The following is a 14,875-nucleotide window of genomic DNA, read 5'->3' as shown; positions in this document are numbered from 1 at the left end:
TTTGAAGGATGTGGAAGATAGAGATAAGCTAAGAATAAAGAGGAAAGTATTATATATCAGGGGAACAGCTGATTGAAGGAATAAGGCAGGAATGAGTGAAAAATGTGAATATAAAATATCTGCAGGCACTACCTACAGCAGAGAAGGAATGTTGTGAAAAACAAGGATGGATATAGAGAGGCAAGCATAGCAGATCCAGATGCAGAAGGCTGATGTTAACAGAGAGAATACACAAAACTTCAGTTTGGGACCCCTAATTATTTCATGACAGCAGTGGTGGTGGGATCCACAGAGCAGGACTTCTGCAGGCCAAAGTTAATTCAGGATCTTGAAAAGAGGGATAAGGATGACTTATCCCACAAGAGGAAGTGACCCTACAAATGGAACCAGATGGAATGATTACACCAAGTGCAGATTTAAAGAGCTAAAAGGGATTTTTAGAGGGATATGTGGTAATAATGAGACCTGTGTGAAAGGAGTGGGATTTAGAGAGCTAAATGGTAACTTTCTTTCTTTAATTACTGTAGCAAAAATAAAAGAAAGCACAATGGGACAGAAAGGAAGAGAAAAGCCAAGTCAAGTTAATTAAGATTAGATGGGCTTATTAAAATAATACAAAAACAAGGACAGGAAAAAATAATAGAAAATAAATTTGAGGAAGAACTGGTGAAGTGGAATTCCACAGGAACTGACCGATTCTAAAGTTTAGAAGAGAAGATAGGACAGGACAGAATTCAAGAGCTCTCCCTTAAGGATGTTACATTGGCTCAAAGGTTTATAGACATGCATTTATCCTATAGTACTATAGGGTCACAAGCTGTAGTATTCATGATGTTTTCACAAAGAGATTCACTAGTACCTGCCTTGTAGGGTTATTATGAAGAATAAATAAACTCATACATACAAACCATTTAGTGTAGGTACATAGATGACCCTCAATAATGGGTAAATTATATCCTTAGAGATGGCTTAGTCAGAAGATAGCCAAACAAAAATAAGTCAAAGTAAAGGGAAGGGGAGAATTGAAATTGGATATTTTAGTACCAGAAAAACAAGGAAAGAAAGCACTTCAAGAAGGGATGATGAAATGTTTACAAGTACCAAACTCAGAGAGGAAGGAAAATGAAGTTGGTCATGGATGATCTTTAAGAAAGCAGTAGCAGGAGTTACAATGCAGGGAGCTTAGGAGAAAGAAAGGGTGAGAATTTAGAGCATATAATTCTGAATTTTATTGCAGAAGTTTGACAGTGAAAACAAGGAGAAAATAGAGTACCTGGAAACAGCATAAAGATTAAATAAAAACTCTCTTTCTCCTCCTCCAAGACAAGGAAGAGTTATGCTAATATAACCAATTAAAGAAAATCACACCCTTAGACTTGGAATGATTATGCCTCTGACTTTAGCACAAAATTTTAGGAACTTATCATCAACTTCCACTTTGTCCAAATAAAAATCAACCAGTGAATAAGCTCAGTTCTGAAATTCAGAATGCTGAATTATTGTATCCACCCAAGCACTAGGCAGCTGGCGGATGCTACCACCTTTCCAAATCATGAGCCACTGTGACCACAGTGTGCTATCACATGATGATGGCCCACAAAGTGGCCTCTCCAGATTTGTAAATCTACCTGCAATTTGGAATTCAACCATATCTACTGCTTAAATTCATTGTCACTCTTTCTTTCTCTGGCAGCTCTACAAGCACTTCAAGTAATCCTTGCAAAAACTGTATGTCTGACTTTCCATATGCTTTTTACTACTTGACTTCTCTTCTAGGCCCTAAACATATGATTTATGATTTCAAATACTTTTCTTAAGCTCCTCTCTTCTTCCCCATCCATATCCAAAGCAGTTGGTGCTATTTTTTCTTTCTACTGTCAGAAACTATTATGTCCTTTTCTTTCAAAATATAATCTAAATCCTTAAACTAACACGATGAAGATAAATAATATACAACATTGTTCTTATTAAGTAGAAAAATTTAGCACATACTTTCCTGGAAGAATTTCTCACCTTTTTTCCATTTTCTCTTGATCCTTAGTTATTTCTGTTATCATTTCACTTTGTGAAGGTAATGTCTTTACCCCTAAAGAGAAAAACCAAAAATTTAAATGTAAAGCTACCTCAGTAGGAACAATAATCCTATTAACAATTACTATGTTATGTAAACTTCAAAGAAATACAGGATAGTTCTCTGTATTTAAGGAAGTTACACCTTCACTCGATCACCTTACCCTACTACTACCATAATATGTTATTAACATCAGTAGCTGTCTCTATTCTACTTTGTCTTTAGAAGATATTTCTTGTAACCCTGTCTTCTGATACCTGCTTCCTCCTTAGCATAGTCTTTTGATTGAGAATTGAAATATGGACACAAAGAAATGATAAATGGCCTTAAAGTATGTGGCAAATGAAGTACAAAGTAAAAGGGCAGGAGGAACACATCTACAGCTGTACTCTTAATAATGAAGAGGCTTTATACCACAGGGAGAAGTAAAAATTAACTTGCAATCCCATTGCATGCCTAAAGTCCTGTGGAAGATAAGCCCCGTCTTCTTAACTCTTTTATTTGGTCAGAATGGGGGTAAGGCCAAGGGCAACTCATAATACCCAGTGTTTACAGATAAATTGTAGCACTGATGAACTAACAGTTCCAATAGTAGGAATTTAACATCAAGGACCCAGCTAGAGAAAGTCTGAATTAGTATTTAAATCAATGTAAACAACTCTAATCTAAGGATTATCTTTATGCCAAGATTTATAGGCACTATGCCATGTAGATAATTTTAGCCACACCCAACCAGAAGGTTTTACTTCAAAAAATTCTGAATGGTATAATTTTAAAATGGTAATATGTCATACCTAATACAAGCCTTCCCTGTACAAACACTTTAATCAAATGGTTATTTCTTTCCTCCTTAAACATCTCTGCCAATGGGGGGTCTCATTACCTTCTGAGGAGATGATTTTTAATTGGCTGCTCTAGTTGCTGAAAACATGTTTCTTTTATTGACCCCCAATCTACTTTCATGCAACTTGCCCCATTAGACTTAGTCTGCCTTTTGAAACCAAGGAATCTAATCTTAAGTGACAGGCCTTGAAATATTTGAAAACAAATGTCATAATTTCTTCCAAGTATTATCATCAACTGCAGTGTACTAGTTCCCCACATAACTGGTTTTACATGCCCTGCCATGTTGATTGCCCTTCTCTGGGCACACACTAGTTACTATCCCAGCATGCCTCTCTTAAAATGTGAGACTCAGAAATTCAACACTCAAGAAATAGCCTTCTGTGTTTTGCCATGTGTTTTCTCATTTTTAGCCTCAGTAATTATTATGTATATTCATATATTAGTGAGGGAAAAACTGAAATGCTTCATTTAAGATTGAGCTCAGGTCTCTTACGATGCTCAGGAAACATATTTTGAGAGCTGACTTCTAAATTACTTATAATATAACCATAACTTTTACTTCTATTAACTAAAAACATTACGGGGAAGGAGGTATATTTCTTGCCTGGGGGAGGTAGCCAATTAATCAAAAACAAAAAATAAAAAACAAAGAAAAAACCTGCATAGATTAGATAGATACATAGATTTAAAAATATATAAAGCTATATATTACATATGTACACAATATTCTGTGGTGCAGTTCTTTCTTAATCCATTAATACTGTTCTTGCAGTGTTTCCTTGTTTAGACACATAATATACTTTTACCACATATATTTTTTTATTTCCCACCTTTTTTTTTAATTTCCCATCTTCTTATCTTGCTCCCCCTCTTAGGTTACCAATTTAAATTAAAGGCCACAGCACCTGAGCTGATTCTTTTCTTGCTTTCATCTCCAACCTATATTCCATCAGCAAACCTTTTAAATTCACCAACAATAGAACTAAGAGGAATTAAGAAATGACAGAACTTTGGGGAAATTTGTAAAGGTCTTTGATTTTCAACTCTAATATCATTGTTTCTTTTTTTTCTCTGCTACCATAAAGATATGCACCAGGGAATAGGAAGCTGTAATTCCAGCAAGAACTCTGAATAGTTTTAATTAAACATTAGTAATGGTAGCAAGTTTTATTATAACCACCACAGAATCAAATAATTTCTCTGTTAGATTTCTCCCTGTTCTGAGGTTTGAATCTACTCCATATTGGCCTTGCCAAATGGCCAATCCAGCCATTTTAATTCTCTTCCCATTCTGTTTGGACTCCTCACAATTTCAGAAGCAGTACATTCCATCTTGAAATGGCACCAGCTGTTAGAAAAAAGTTTGTTCATTTGCTTTTAATGTTAAGCTGATGTCATGTAGTCCTCAAAGTTTCACTCCTTACTCCTTGTGCAACCCTTTGAAGTGATACTGAGCAAATCAAATCCTTCTGCCATAGGACGTCTCTTCAGATATTTGAAGGAAACTCTCATATCTCCCCTGAATCTTATCTGCTCCAGGCTAAACCTCTTCAGCTTCTTTAGTTATGCTTCAGATGGCATATTTTCAAATTACTTAACAATTCTTGCCTCTCCTATTAATGCACTCCAATTGCACTTTTAAAACATGCCTTTGGGTTTACTCTGAACTGTTTAGAGGAGAACAATTGTATATTCTAATTTTTTAGAGTTTATAAGAACAATTGTAATTCTAATAATATATTTTTTAATGATGCTAGATATAAGTAAGCCTTTTGAAATACATATTCTGCTGATTAACATTGAGCCTACTACCTCAAACCCCGAAGTTTTTTTTCTCTTGGCTAAATTCTCCTAGCCAAGACTGAAAGAGAGGATGTAAAGAGGGTAAAGTGAAAATTTGAGAGGTTCAGTCTTCTCATTCTGGACTAGCCTTCAACCAGGCCTTAACTTTTGGCTAAAATTAAATCATTAAATCATACCATTTCTGTTCACAAACATGTATCAGTTGACTAAAATCTAGATGACTAGATTCTGATCTGCAGCACACATTGGAATCACCTGCGGAACATTTTCTCAATGATCTCAAAGTCTCCCTGACCCCACACTTACAAAACAAACACAACCAGGCAATGTATGCCTATTTTGGGACAATTTCCCAGGAGATTCCAATATATGTCCATGGTTATAAATAATTACTTTATGATTTTTGAGCACTAATTTTGTGTCAGGCACTGTAACATTTATACATACTGTGTCAGCTATTTAAAAGCGAGTACATAAATATAATTAAACATACTACCAAGTAATCAAGTAGTCAACTTGTATGGTTACTTACCTTTAAATACTTGAGTGACCCAGCGTCCTTGGAGCTCTGAAATGGGCATAATGGCACCCCAGGGTTGGATCAAGCCTATGATTGCAAGAGTTGGCTTTTCCAGATTAGGAGGAAAGACCTTCTTATACAGAGATATCTTGTTTTTTACTACTTTGACAGAATCTTCAAGAAAAGGAAAAGCAAAGCTATAGCCTGTGGCAAAGATAACAGCATCAATGTCATCCTCCCTGGAGCCATCTTCAAATATGGCAGCTGTCTCTGTGAATTCCTTCACATTTCCTTTCACCTTCACCAAGCCAGAAATTAAACGATTTGGCAGAACATCATTGAGTGTTGGATGTTGACTCAGAGCTCTGTGAATGGTGATAAAGACCAAAAAGAAGGAGATATGAAAGTGACCATGGAGGCATGGTGAGAAAGAAGAATCAGTAACCAGTAAGTAAAATTCTACTTTGATGGAGGTGGTTCAACAAAATGCTGATGGTCTCCCTCTTGGTCTATCCATGGGATTTGGGAAAGGTTTAATGCATTTTGACATAGATCAATATCTCAGAGAAGAAGTTGGACCCTGGATGGCATTGAAGGAAAGATACTAGAGAAGTGAAGGAAGAATGGTTTTATTTGGAGACTGTATGTATGGTACTCAAGGAATAGTAATATTCTCAGTGATATAATACGAGTACAGGGCAATGGTTTTTATCTGTATGACAAGTAGTATACAGACCTGGACTATAAGCATTCTGTTGAGTCTCATTTCCAGTTTCAAAGGCCCAAGAGCTAGACTTAGACTATCACTTTTCAAACTGTATAATAAATTATATGTGCATAGTAATTTATAGTTATACATTGATTTTACATACTCTAACTTATTTGAGTCTCACACAAACCCAATAAAGAAAGCAGGACAGGTGTCATCCAGGTTTTATAGATAACTGAGGCATAAAGAAGTGGCTTGCCCAGGATGACACAGCCTAGGATTTCAGTATTTGTATCAAAATGGTTTTCTATGAACTTCCTTGTGTTTCCTAGATACCATAAGAGAAGGATGCCAAAAAAAAAAATAAATAAATAAAAAATAAGGCAGGGTTTCCAGTGTCTTGCACCTTTCTAAAAAGCAGTCTGTACCTTTGGATCCTAAGTTAACAGGCTCTGAGAAGCCTCAGCCCATTGTGTTCAGACAGAGCTGGTCTAGCCTCAGGACTATGGTATGTTTAAATACCTATTACTGGTTTGCTGCATTTAGTTATGCTTTGACTATAATCTTTAAGTACAGATTCTGTTCTCATTCTAACCTCATGATTTCATCTTTTCCAAATTTACTCCTTTTCACTAACAGTACCACCATCCACATAGTTGCCTAAGCCACAAAATAGTGAGTCTTACATCTGGTCACCAGGTCTTTTTCTTTTCTCCTCTTAACATCCCCAGAATAGTTTTTATCTATTTTCTATCTCACTGGACTATTACAGCAGTCTTTACAGCCTCCTGCTCTATCCTCTTTTAATCTATCTTCTACATAATTTTTGGAGTGGTTGTTCTAAAATTCATTTACTATTATGTCACTCACTTGCTTAAAATCTTGCAATGGATCTGGCCTGTCTTCATCCCAAACTTTTTATTTAGCAAAGATTATGCAGGTTTTCTTGGACCTGCCCAGTGAGCCTGGAGATGCACTCAGTCATTCTCCCATCTTTCCCATATAGTCTAGTCAAACCAAACTACATGCAGACCCCAAAACATATTTTTTTTTTACTATTTCAAGATCTTGTACTTATAATTGGAATGCTACTTCCTTATCCTATTGCTCGACTATCTCCTATTATTCAATAACTCAATAAAGCCTCAATTTATTTTATAATCCCCAAAGTGATTGATGCTACAGTTTTCATAATTAGGGTGAAATAAATGGGTGAAAGGTGTTGGGGAACAGAGCCTCAAAATATCACCCCACTCAAAGGAAAAAAATCTTAGCAGAGGAAAATCCTGGTCGATACCACCTTGTCCAGGTGATCAAATTTAACAACGTTAATATGGAATAAACTGCCATCATGTGGCCCCTGATGTGACCTACCAAGGCACACCATTACCTATGAGTATTTGTGCCCAAAATGTGTAACCTGGATAATAAAGGAAGATTAACTATGCAAATCCAAACATACAGACTTTCTGCAAAACAATTTAGCTTGGATTTTTTTTTAAAGAATTATTTCAGGTTAAGAGATATTAAAGAGACATGACAGCTAAATGCAATGGTCTAATATCTGACAGGATCCTGGATTTAAAAATAAAAAAAGCTGAGGACTTCTGGCCAAGATGGAGGCATAGGTAGACATATTTTGCCTCCTCGCACAACCAAAAGAAGGACAACAACAAATTTAAAAACAAAAAATAACCAGAACTGCCAGAAAATCAAACTGTATGGAAGTCCAAAAAAGCCAAGGTGCCAAAGAAGAAACATTCATCCAGACCAGTAGGAGGCGCGGAGATGGGCAGCCAGGGCAGAGGGGACACATGGCAAGGCAGCAGTTGGAGGACTGGGTGGGTAAGGCAGTGGCTGGCAGACCAGGCGGTCCCACATTTGCCTGCAGATAAACTGGAGGAACAGCTGGGGAGTGAGACAGACTGCGCAATCCAGGGTTCCAGTGCGGGAAAAGAAAGCCTCAAAATCTCTGACTGTAAAAAGCTTTGGGGGTTGCAGCAGAGGAGAAACTTCCAGCCTCGCAGGAGAGTCCACTGGAGAGACCCACAGGGTCCTAGAATGTACACAAAACCACGCACTGGGGAATCAGCACCAGAAGGGCCCAATTTGCTTGTGGGTAGTGGGGGAAGTGACTGAAAGCCAGCCAAGAGACGAACAAGTGGCATTGTGTCCTCTCAGACTCCTCCCCCACACAGAGCATCACAACTCAGTGACCTGGGCTGCCCTGGCAAATACCTAAGGCTCTGTCCCTTCCAATGATTTCCAAGGCTCGCCAAGACAAAGAAATATGGCCCAAATGAAAGGACAGATCAAAGCTCCAAAAATAGAACTAAGTGATGAACAGAGCCAACCTATCAGATGCCCAGTTCAAAATACTGGTAATCTGGATGTTCACTGAATTGGTTGAGTATGGTCACAAAATGGAGGAAAAAGCAAAGGCTATGCAAAGTGAAGTAAAGAAAAATATACAGGAAACCAATAGTAAAGGGAAGGAACCCAGGACTCAAATTAAAGATTTGGAGGAGAAGGAAGAGATAAACATTCAACCAGAACAGAATGAAGAAACAAGAATTCAAAAAAATGAGGAGAGGCTTAGGAATTTCTGGGACAACTTTAAATGATCCAACATCCAAATCATAGGGGTGCCAGAAGGAGAAGAGGAAGAGCAAAAAATTGAAAACTTATTTGAACAAACAATGAAGGAGAACTTCTCCAATCTGGCCAAAGAAATAGACTTCCAGGAGATCCAGGAAGCTCAGAGAGTCCCAAAGAAGTTGGACCCAAGGAAGCACACACCAAGGCACATCATCATTGCCTTACCCAAGATTAAAGATAAGGAGATAATCTTAAAAGCAACAAGAGAAAAGGAGACAATTACCTACAAAGGTTCCCATAAGACTATCAGCTGATTTCTCAAAACAAACCTTGTAGGCAAGAAGGGGCTGGCAAGAAGTTTTCAAAGTCATGAAAGACAAGGACCTACATCTAAGATTACTGTATCCCGCAAAGCCATCATTTAGAATGGAAGGGCAGATAAAGTGCTTCCCAGAGAAGGTCATGTTAAAGGAGTTCATCATCACCAAGCCCTTATAATATGTAATGTTAAAGGGACTTATCTAAGAAAAAGAAGATAAAAAACTATGAATAGTAAAACAGAGGGGTAGTGGAGGGGGAAGAATGGAGAAAAGATACGGGGAATAAGAAGCATAAATAGTAAGTACAAAATAGGCATGGGGAGGTTAAGAATAGTATAGGAAATGGAGAAGCCAAAGAACTCATATGTACCACCCATGGACATGAATTAAGGGGGAGGGGTGCGGGGGGGGGGGGTGGTGCAGGGTGGAGAGGAATAAAGGGGAGGGAAAAAAGGAACAACTGTAATAGCATAATCAATAAAATAAAAAATTATAAATATATATTATTGGGATAACTTGATAAATTTGAATACATTATATAATGGTATTTTATCAATGTTAAATTTCCAAGTGTGATCATTGTATTATGTTTATGTAGGAGAATGCCTTTTCTCAGGCAATATATGTTGAATAATTTAGGGTAAAGTGTCTTAATAATTGCACCTTACTATTAAATGGTTTAGAAAAAACGTGTACATGTATGTCTGTAGTATATATGATATATATGTATGGATCTATCTTCAGAGAGGGGGAAAGAAAGCAAATATAGTGGACTATTAAAAATAGGTGAATCTATGTGAAGAGTATATGGGTGCTCATTGTATTTACCAATTTGTATGAAGTAAATCTAAATATTAAAAAAGTAAAAAGTTGGAGGGAAAAAGCATTTAAAATCACCCCCTAGAAATGCTTTCACAGCTTCCATAAGTGGCTGTGTGAGGACTCCCGTCCTTCAGACTCTCACAGCATGCATACATTTCTTTATCGTATTCTATCGTCAGTCTTCTCAGTAGTTAAGGTAAAATCCATTTCTCGAACCTGCCATTTACCTCCTTTGTAATCTTGGGCTAATTAGCTTTAGTGTCAATTTTTATACCTATAAAATGGAGGAGAAATGCCAATTTATTAAGTCCTCAAAAAGGTAAGGTGTTATTATTTGCATTAGTATTACTATTAGGTTTTTAATCTCTGTATGCTCATGCCCAGTGTAATCCTTGGCTCACAAGGGGTGCTCAATGTTTGTTTCATGGATTAATAAATGAATGATACGCTGCCCTCTACTACCATTTTGTTGTTGTTAGACATCATGTATTAAAGAAAAAACAAACTAGTACCTAGGGAAATGATCAGATGGTTAACACCAAGGAGAATCATAGATCAAAGATTACAGACCAAGAGATCTTGGATGTCTGTGGGGGCAAGGTGGAAATCTGATCTCAGATTCTGTAGATTTTTCTAATGTATACAGGTAGCTCTACTATTAGGCTATTTGAACAGTCCTTATTTCTGTGCTTTGGTTATTGCTGCTTCAATCCCATCCTGAGAACATACCTGTGTTTAGGCTTTAAGCCATACATTTCATGGTTAAACCTTTGGTTCATCTTTTTTTCCAAATATGTGTTCATTAATGATTGACCACAAATCTTCCCCACAAAATAGTTAAATCGAGACAGGAATAACACGTCATTAGGATATCCATGGTCTGCTACACGATTTATGATCCAAGCCCCTCTCCTGGTGCTGAGGAAAACCTGGTGCATGGGAAAAAAAATTGTTTGCTTTGATCATTCTCTGGTTCATAATTCTTTAAAAGTACCCCATTTTATTCAAAGGAAGTTTAACTCAGTAGTCTGGCTTTTCAGTGCCTGCACGATCCTTCTTAGACATTTAGCTTACAATCAGATTGGTATATTCACTGACCAAGAATATGTCTTGCTCTTAAACACCACAGCATTTCTGTTTGTTATTATACCTCCCTGAAAAGCCCCCATCCTCTCAATTCCGCAAAACCTATCCATTTTTAAGATCCAGATCAAGTCTGCCTCCTCCATGAAGACACCACTGATTGTTCTGGCTGACAATTTCCTCTCCATCCTTTGAACTCTCTAGCACTTACCCCCTGTTCAACTCATTTAAAACCGTGGAACAGCAAAGCTGAAAGAAACTGGAGATCATTTATTTCAAAACCCTCAGCCTCTTTTGCCTTTGACATTGTTTGCATTATTACCAGAACAATCTGTTTTCATTTATATTGATATTAACCTTTTTTTTCCAACTGTGTAAAAGTGCTTAATTATGATAGTGCTTAAGGTCACTATGAGTGAGAATAAATGTGTAAAGTTAAGCACTCTTATTTTCTGTCCCTCCAAATGTTTTCTCCAGGGTGGAAGGTACAGCATTCAAATCTTTTAGTCTCGCTAACACATTATCATCATATCACTTCCATTTTTTGAGATTTGTGATCTGTAAGCCAGGTCCTTTATCTGTATTTTATTTAACCACCACAATGACCTCCTCAGGAGGTATTATTATCCCCATTTCATGGGTGAGAGGAATGGAGAGATGCATAATTTGCCTCAGATCGTACAGCTAGCAAGTGGAAGAGCTGAATTTCCAATGCCAAAGCCTGTACTTGAGAAATGTTTCATTGATTATTTAATTGAAAAAAAATGAAGATTTCTAGTAAAATAACAGAAAACTGGACAGTCATTTTATAACCCTTTCTGGCTAAATCTCCTGCACAGCATAATTACAGTTAAGTGAAGAACAACCATACATTTAACTATCGATAGTTATGATTCAATAAAGATACGAATAACAAAATATAAAAATGACATGTCTTTTTCTAGGAATTTATAATGAAGACACTTTCTTTCCAGTTCAAAATCTGTGATACAAAACAAACAAAAAATCCCTCAAGGTCATAGAAATCGCTTTAGTAAAAATGTCATTCTCTGTTACCTAACTGTATGCAAAGGCTGGTGTGAGCTGCCTGCATGTGCTACAGTATGGACACTTTCATACTGATAAGCGTACTGTCTTTGGGAAAATTAGACTGCTTCTTTTTTCCAGTTGGGGAGTGAAGAGGAACATTCACCCACCATCCTATGAGTGAAAAGTTTTCAGTGACCCAGTGTGCTTTCCTTCACATAAGAGCATGGCACTGCTGCTGGCCAAAAAAAGATCCACACTTCTGAGTACTACATTCTGACAAGCTCTCCCTCTGAATCAATTATTTGGTTCAAAGCCTGAAGAGAACAGCTGATCGGGATTACGAGCACAGTCTGTGGCCATGACCTCATTCCTTAGTGTGAGGCCAATCTAAAAACGGGAATCTAACTGGCAACCTTGGTGCCATGATACCATCAATCAGTGTTATCAAGTGAGGCAATGAACCACGCCCCACATCTGCCATTGGCACTGATGAGCTATGTGCAGGTATTCATACTCTCTGTTGAGTCCACCCGTAGATTTTTTGGTGAAGCAAAGTAAATCATTTGCTTATTCAAACCTGCTTGGCTACATGGCTTATCTCCACAGCCAGATCCCCTCCAGAATTCCCAATGCCAATTATAATGACTCTCTTTCCAGTGAAACGCTCTGGACTCTTATAGTCTCGGCTATGGAAGTACTGTCCTTTGAATGTCTCAATTCCTGCAGGAGGAGGAAAAATAATTATCAGGTGATAGTTCAGATGATATTATTTGACAAATCATTTTTTTTTACAGTGTGTAGACTTTAAACATATACTCTCTATATGTTCTCCCTTTATTTACTTGCCTTTCTGAATATTTTTGCCTGTCTCCCATAGCCTCAGAGCAGAACCTTGTGAATTCCTTATAATAAATAGCCTGCTTCACTAAGGATCTCTTTGTATCCTGGACTTGTAGGCTCAGAAATACAAATGGCTTCAGAAAATTTCCATTCTCTTTTGTCTTTTCATTCTCTTTAAATACCTACTCCCATTTCAACTGGAGTATATATATTCTTATAAACTCTAGAATATACAGAGTGCTTTTGTTCAAAATGAAAATCCAGGTCAAAGACTATAATGAATTATTTCCTTAAGCTTTAATTTCTTCCTTATAAACTCAATACTTTTGTTTGTTTCCATGATTGCTGAAAATCCTCATTCAACCTAATGCTCATAACTCCATGTACTTTCTCTTGATCCTTAGAAAAACTATTGTGAAACTAAATATAGAGCCCTCTAACTTTTCTCTAGTTTCTAAAATTACTATTCTCTCTACCTCCCAAATGCCAATAATACAATTACTCCCACATCTTTGAGGAGAATATGCAGAATTAGGATAAGCCTTATTTCATCCCAAGGTAGGAATCTCTAAAACCGAAATCGCCCCACTTCTCAGGGATCAGGATAGCGGCCTGGTTCAAGGGTCTTCCTTCCCAGTAGGCTACTCACCAGGGAAGCTTTCCAAGGGTAAGTGAGCATTGGTATGATGGCCAGTGCAAACCATGACTCCATCAAAGACATTTACCTCCCTTCTCCCTTCAGATTCTGTGACCACTTCCCACTGGCCTGAGGTGGAGAAGTCAGGTTGCTTTTTCACACTGCACACAGTAGTCTGAAAAGAAAAGTGATAACTACAGTGGATGGTAACCACAGCCTCTATAGTGGACATCTTCCCTGACCTGAGTCTCCTGCCAGAGTGTGACACAAAGAGCTGACATCACATGAGAGGGCTCATGCAAGAGTATTTGATTTCCATACTCCACAAATAACAGTTTTGTGAGATGTGGTCAGAGTGAGAAAACTTCCATGAGACCAATTAAATAAAATAGAGTTGGCAGGCTAATGATGCACTGCTTCTAGAAAAGTGCAAATTACTAGTTCTTTGGGACAGTGCCCTAAGGCAATGATTTTCAACCGGTGTGCCACAAGAATTTTTGAAACATGCAATACCTGACTAGTTAGGGGCACTGGACTCTTTTCCCTTAGATTGTCAAATTAAAAAATGACTACAGCCAACACAACAGTACCTGTCTAGTGTGAATGAATCAAAATTATACCTATTTTTTGTCAGACTAGCAAAAAATGTGTTTTGATGTGCCCCTGAATTTTAGTAATTAGTTTATGTGTGCCATGAAATGAAAAAGATTGAAAATTGCTGCCATAGGCAATGCAACACTTGAATAAACCTTAGGCTTCTCCAGTGCTTCTAAGATACCCTGTGCACTAAATGCCTCTTCCTCTCCTGACCCCCAAACATCCTGAGACCCTCTGATGTCTTCTTACCCCAAGTACTGTTCTCACTGTCTATCCTCAAACATGTGACTGAACTATAGGGCTCCCTTTTCTAGTAGAGTAGAAAAACATTTCAGTGGTTCATTTACATAAAAAAGTTATATGTTAATAAACCTCTCTTTGGCTCCCATAAATGCCTATTTTACAAGTAACTATCAAAGAAGAAGCTGTGAGATGGGATAGTCAGTGGTATAATTTTTAGTTTTAAAAAATAAATATATATGGGTTACTCTGTCCAGCCTAAGAAAACATTAAGAATGTGTCCCTATGTGCTTCTAGGGTCTATGACCATAATGTCTTGGTGGACTAATAGAGATTCCAAACATTTATACTCTAGGCATTCTGCACTATTTGTAGTTCTTGCTTTTACACAGGCTAGTGCTTCTGTCTGGATCATCCTTTTATTCCTTCTTCATTTGGCTGATTCCTGCTCACTGTTCAACCTTTCCTTTAGATATTATCTCCTCTAAGAAAACTTCCTTCATGCCTGATACCTCATGACCAGATGGGTTAAACATCCCTCCTCTGAGCTGTAATATACAGATCTCTATAGAATTTCTCACCCTGTAACGCTTGTTTTAAAAAAAAGTCAATGGAAATCTCATTTAAAATGAAGTAGGAAGGGCGGGGAGGGGAGCTGTCATGCCCTATGTCAATCATGAAGCACAACAGGGAGAACTCTTTGTAATAGTCCTCTCAACTTCTTCTTCCCCTTTGTAAAAGAGTTCCCTCTTCTTTATTT

The 14,875-nt window shown here is 37.5% G+C and overlaps 1 protein-coding gene across 9 annotated transcripts in view; it reads right to left on the bottom strand.

Moving 5' to 3' along the window:
* The window catches only part of FMO5 (flavin containing dimethylaniline monoxygenase 5), a 73,573-nt gene that overhangs the window by 48,023 nt on the left and 10,675 nt on the right, over positions 1-14,875 (bottom strand). For all 9 annotated transcript variants that reach the window (XM_054563286.1, XM_054563284.1, XM_054563288.1 and 6 more), the window contains exons 4-8: positions 13,291-13,453; positions 12,379-12,521; positions 10,419-10,618; positions 5,253-5,605; positions 2,014-2,086 (exon numbers count right to left, since the gene is read on the bottom strand). In XM_054563286.1, the coding sequence (XP_054419261.1) occupies positions 2,014-2,086; positions 5,253-5,605; positions 10,419-10,618; positions 12,379-12,521; positions 13,291-13,453 (932 nt within the window). The remainder of the gene's footprint in view (positions 1-2,013; positions 2,087-5,252; positions 5,606-10,418; positions 10,619-12,378; positions 12,522-13,290; positions 13,454-14,875) is intronic.

Source organism: Pteronotus mesoamericanus, unplaced genomic scaffold (genome assembly GCF_021234165.1).
Source record: "Pteronotus mesoamericanus isolate MK-2021 breed Mesoamerican mustached bat unplaced genomic scaffold, CSHL_Meso_final scaffold_705, whole genome shotgun sequence".
Classification (NCBI taxonomy): Eukaryota; Metazoa; Chordata; class Mammalia; order Chiroptera; family Mormoopidae; genus Pteronotus; species Pteronotus mesoamericanus.
The sequence above is the reverse complement of the archived record's forward strand: the minus strand, read 5'-3'. Positions and strand labels throughout refer to the sequence as shown.